This window comes from Humulus lupulus, chromosome 4 (genome assembly GCF_963169125.1).
Source record: "Humulus lupulus chromosome 4, drHumLupu1.1, whole genome shotgun sequence".
NCBI lineage: Eukaryota > Viridiplantae > Streptophyta > Magnoliopsida > Rosales > Cannabaceae > Humulus > Humulus lupulus.
This window is the reverse complement of record NC_084796.1, coordinates 245,858,512-245,863,773: the sequence shown is the minus strand read 5'-3', so window position 1 is coordinate 245,863,773 and position 5,262 is coordinate 245,858,512. Positions and strand designations below refer to the sequence as shown.

At 32.4% G+C, this 5,262-nt stretch overlaps 1 protein-coding gene across 1 annotated transcript; it reads right to left on the bottom strand.

Moving 5' to 3' along the window:
- Positions 1 to 634: 634 nt before the first annotated feature.
- LOC133831547 (glucan endo-1,3-beta-glucosidase, basic isoform-like) lies at positions 635 to 2,317 on the bottom strand. Its single transcript, XM_062261901.1, has 2 exons — positions 2,124 to 2,317; positions 635 to 1,802 (listed from the first exon to the last, which is right to left on the bottom strand). The coding sequence occupies exons 1-2, from the start codon at positions 2,221 to 2,223 to the stop codon at positions 856 to 858; spliced, it is 1,047 nt and encodes a 348-aa protein (XP_062117885.1). The 5' UTR covers positions 2,224 to 2,317; the 3' UTR covers positions 635 to 855.
- Positions 2,318 to 5,262: the final 2,945 nt, after the last annotated feature.

Below are 5,262 nucleotides of genomic sequence, written 5' to 3'. Positions count from 1 at the left end.
TTTACGTTCACGAGTCACTTTTATTAACTTATCTGCATTAAAGCTTTAGGAAGGACCAATTTCAAAGAGCTTTTTTTTAGTACTAAATTGTGCCTCTTTCCAAATGACTAAATGCAGGAAAGTTATAGACCTAATTACAAGAATATATTCCCTCAAGTTTTGGGAAGTTACAACATATATTTCTATTTAAACTCAAAGTACGAATATTTGAATAATAATGCAATTAAAATGCTTTATTTAAATAAAGATCCCATCAAAATAGGGATTCAATACACGGTTTAACCTAATCCCAAAAAAATAGGGATTTCCTAATAGTTTTTTCGTGTATGTTTAACACGTCTTCGAGCTTGGACAAGCTTTCAAGATCATGTAATTTCGAGCTCACCGTTCCAGTTATCGCCACCTCTTCACTCGACTAGTTCTTCGAACTCATCCTTTTAGAGGAGACTTTTGAGGCCTTCGAGGCAGCAACTCATGCTCGAGTGCAGATGACGTAACAATGGAACTTCGTGTTTATTTGTACAAGTATAATGCCAATATTTGTCAACTTCGAGATTATAGTTTATGATCTTACATTTCGAGATTGTTTATTTATTCTCGAAATGTTGTAATAATTTTAATAACATTGTAATAATTTAACAAGAAGCAAATAATAATATTTCATTAGTTTAAGAAGCAAGTAGTTAATAACAAGTGCTTCAATTTACACTCAATTGTAACAAATACAAAGAAACCAATAACTTAGATTCATCTTTATTGCCATAAACTGAAATTGTAAATTAATATATTTTTTTTGTATATTGAAAGGACATCATTTATCCTCACACTTGGGCATATATATTAATAAATCCTTAACTAATTGAAATTCATTTCATACTTTGGGACCTTGTTTGGAGAGAAAAGACCCCAAAACCTCTCAACCGCTGCTCCGTCCTTGTTGCCCTCATCAAACATAGCAAATATGTAAGTCTCAATAGGCCTTCCTTGCTTCTTCGGAGTCCCATTCTTCACATGCTGAACCAAGTTGTTGTTATAAGTCTTCGCATTCTCCACCGTCGTCTCCGTCCCCCCACTCGTCGGCCAACCGCTCTCCGACACCACAACCTCCAAAGACCCTCCGCCTATCTTCTCCAGTGCCGAGTAAACCGTGTCCAAGATCGCATCGAAAAGATTCTGATACCCAAGTCCAGAGCCATCATCACGGACCACCTCCGACGGAGCCGAGAAAAGAGCATAGTCCAAACGAATATCTCCCGTGTTGCTGCTGTAACTAAAATAAGGGTACACGTTCACGAGCAATGGAGCTCTGTTGTTGTTCAAAAACTCGATAATGGGGTCGAAAAGCGCCCTGTAGTTCGACCTGAACGACCCTTTCGAAGGCGGAAACGAGCCGTCGGCGAGGAAACCGGTGTCGACGGAGGTGGAGACTTTGATCCGGTTGGCGAGACCGGCCTGGTTGATTGCGTTCTGGATGTTCTGCATGGCAGGGACGAGGAACTGAGCGTTTTGGTGATCGGGTTTGACTTCATTCCCCACGGCGATGTATTTGATTTTGACGTTGTCGTAGCTCTGGACGTATTTTTGGACCCACGCGTCAGCTTCTGATTGGCTGGTCATTTGGTCGTAGTTGGGGAGGCCGAGAATGAGCTCAATGTTGGTGCCTCTCAGGGCTTCGAGGGCTTCTTGGTTTGGGTCGTAAATTCTCATTCTTTGAATGTTGTTTTGCTTGAAGAGATCTATCACTTCTGGCTTAGATGGCAAGTCACTGCCTAACATTCCGTAGCAAACACCAATTTGGGCTCCTGCAATATATAACACAATATAATCAAATTCAATTAATTTTTAAGATTAGATATACTAAACTATGTAAATATAAAACTATATACTTTTACATCCATATATGCATGTATAGCAGATTCAATTTTTAGGACAAATAATTAATAATAATGTAATAAGGGAAAATAAAGATTACGTATACTAATGCATATTTAGTTAAGTGAAGAGGATTACATGAGTTTATATATATAAATATAAAACTATATATTTATATGCATTTGCACACGTAGTATATATATATATATATATTGGAATGTAGAGAAGGGTTGATCAGAAATAAGACATGCCTGTTTTATCAATGGTTGCCACAACAAGTAGCCCAATGAACAGCAATGTGGGGAGCATGGAAGAAGGGCCTTTGGCAATGGCAGCAGTGTGTTGAGCCATATATGCTGATATATATATATATATATATATGATCAAATTTCTATATATGACACAAAGGTCTTAAGAAATATATATTACTTCACAAGTATATATGCTTAAAACACAGCCTCTCAGCTACCCTTTTATAGGAAAAAAATGTATCAGAAATCGTCTTAATAATTAATATTACAATGATCAGGAAATTTTCAACACAGTGAAAATATATTTGACTGGTCAAACACTATAAAGAAATTTAGCTACGAATACAAAAATTAATAAATGAAGTATGCCCACCCTGCCAATTGGAATATACCTAACTTTTTAAACATCAATAATGTACGAGGTCCGAATAATTAATAATAATCATAGAAGTAAAAACTTATAAAAGTTCAATTCAAACTCTGCAAATTACAGTATTATATTATTCCAATTTACTATGACCAAGTACTTACTTATTTACCTTTGAAACAATCTTAAAGAGCTTGTCATGATCTTCCGTCAATAGTACATGTGAATAATATATATAAAGGCGAGCGAGTCATGTTACAAAGCATTTTTTTTCATTGTAATACTATTACTATTTGGGTAAAAAAGAAAAAAGAGGAATAGAAAAAGAACAAAAAAAACTTAATATTTTTTATCAATATTAATTAGTCATTAGGAATATTTACATAAAGTGACTAAAAAACTACATTTTAAACATTTATACTGAAACACGTTTTTTTAACATTTTTACTGTTCATCATTTTTTTCTTCTTTTATTTTTACGGAGTTTCCTCTCCAGCTCTAGTGGTGCTCTCGTAGGTGGGAAGTCAGCAAGGTTGTGTGGGTGCTGGTGTGGCGGGGCTCGCGCAAAGGGACTCTCGGCTGGTGGTTGCGACAAGCGTGAGAGAGGCTTGGCGTCAGCATCAACGTTTTGGGTGTTGGGTATGTGGCTTCACGATTGGGAACTCGGAGGCCCTGGTTTTGCGCGCAGTAAGGCTGGGTGCTTGGGGATCTAACGACTTGGAGCTGAGATGGGGAGAGGCGAGGGGTCCTGGGCTTGCATAGAGGTCTGGGTCGGGTCGACTTCACGCCTGTGACGTGCATGGACGACAGAGCTCAGAGCTTGGACGGGGTCGCGAATCGCAGGGGTGATCGAAGCTTGGGACGAGGTGCACCTGGGCTCGATTTTGGGGCTTGGATGAGGATATGAGGCTAGGGGTTCTGGGTTCAAGGTTGGTTGGGCAGTGACGATTGGGTGCAAGTTCTGGGGTTTTTTCAATGTGTTTGTTGTGAGGTTGTTTTTAAGTGTAATGGGTTGCATTGCGTTATTGTGGGGTTGTTGTTTTTGTGTTGTTTAGATTGTATGTATAGTTGTTTTCATGTTGGTTTTTAGTTGTTTAAGTTTATATATAGGTGTTATGTTTTTGTGTTGATGTTAATTTGATGTTTAGTTGTTTTCATATATATTTTGAATTTAAAAAAAAAAAAAACATGTTAGCATACAATGAGTTAATGTTTAGTTGAGTTAATGTTTAGTTTTGTTTTATTGTTGTTTTTTAGTTATTTTATTGACACACTTAAGGTAGTATTTTTTTTAAAAAAAATCAGGCACAGTAAAAAAGTTAAAAAATACCAAAAGAAATTTATTTTTTTTAAATATCCCTTAATAATAGTTTATATTTTCTATCAATTGCATTGGAACATAATGTTGTGTAAAATATAACTTTCGCAAATAATTTATCAAATTTAGTTGGAAATGATAATCTTAGTTAAGATATCTTTAAATTTTCTTGTTATACGTCTCTTCTTTCATTCCCTTCTAGTTTTGTTGACATTACGGTTACTCTATCATTTTTCATATTGGTCATTTTTCTTCTTTATTTTTGTATATAAGAAAAATAATATATCTAGCTATTTATAACTAGTATCCAATTAGTAATAAGTTTCATTGTTAACTTTTCAGTGGTAGTCTACTCCACATTCCACGGAAAAACATATAATTTATCTTCTGGTTTATACAATATCCAATAGTAGTGCTTAGAATAAATAGTATTTTTGCCCCTAAATTTTTAACACTACTAGATTGTGCTCCCTAAAATATAGGGTCCGTTAAAATTTCCCCATAAAGTAACTATCAGATCGTGACCCTTGTTACGATTCGCAAAAAATAATTATCATTTTTACCCCCGAATATATATAAAATTGTGCCCTATTTAATTATGAAAATTTTAAAATCTATTTTTCTAATTAATTCTTAAAAAATTCAATAAAAGAGTAAAATTCATTTAAGTTTAAAAATATTTTTTAAAAGAAAAACTAAATTGTTACAAATAAAAAAATCATATTCCATTATTTTTATTCTTTTTAATATATTTTTTAAATTACTTTCTATTCTTTCATTTTTTTTTTTGCCAATGTTTTTAATTAATTGAGTTTTATATATTTCTTTTAAAATTAGTATATTTTAAATTTGTAATATTTTATATATATATTTAATTTTTAAAATGATTTTAAGGGGTAAGAATAAAAGAATAGAAAGTAATTAGAAAAATTAATAAAAAAGAAGAAGGGAATATGTTATTTTTAATTGTAACAATATAGCTTTTTTTTTTAAAAAATATTTTAAAACTTAAATATATTTAAAAGAAATTTTAAATAATTTTATTCTTTAATTGAATTTTTTAATATTTTTTCTTTAATCTTTTAAGAGCTAATAGAAAAATAGATTTTTAAATTTTTATAATTAAAGGGACACAATTTGATAGATGTTAAAATTCAGGGACAAAAATATTAATTATTTTTTGTAAATTATAATAAAAGGCACAATCTAACAGTATCAATAGTTGAGGAAAAAAATTTAACCAGATTGCATATTTTAGGAGACACATTTTAGTAATGTTTAAAAAAAATTAAGGGAGAACTGATATTTATTCTAGTTCTTCTATAGTCTAACATATAACTTTATTTATATATATGTATGTATTTGTGTGTGTACGTGGGTGTGTGGTTATGAAGACTATATATATATATAAATATATATATATAATCACTCTTATAGTCTTATTCAACAGTTCA

Excerpts from the sequence above, each read along its gene's own strand:
- LOC133831547 (XM_062261901.1), bottom strand. The coding sequence starts at position 2,223 with ATGGCTCAACACACTGCTGCCATTGCCAAAGGCCCTTCTTCCATGCTC. Across the intron at positions 1,803-2,123 it reads GGCAACCATTGATAAAACAG|GAGCCCAAATTGGTGTTTGC; the intron begins GCATGTCTTATT and ends TATATATTGCAG.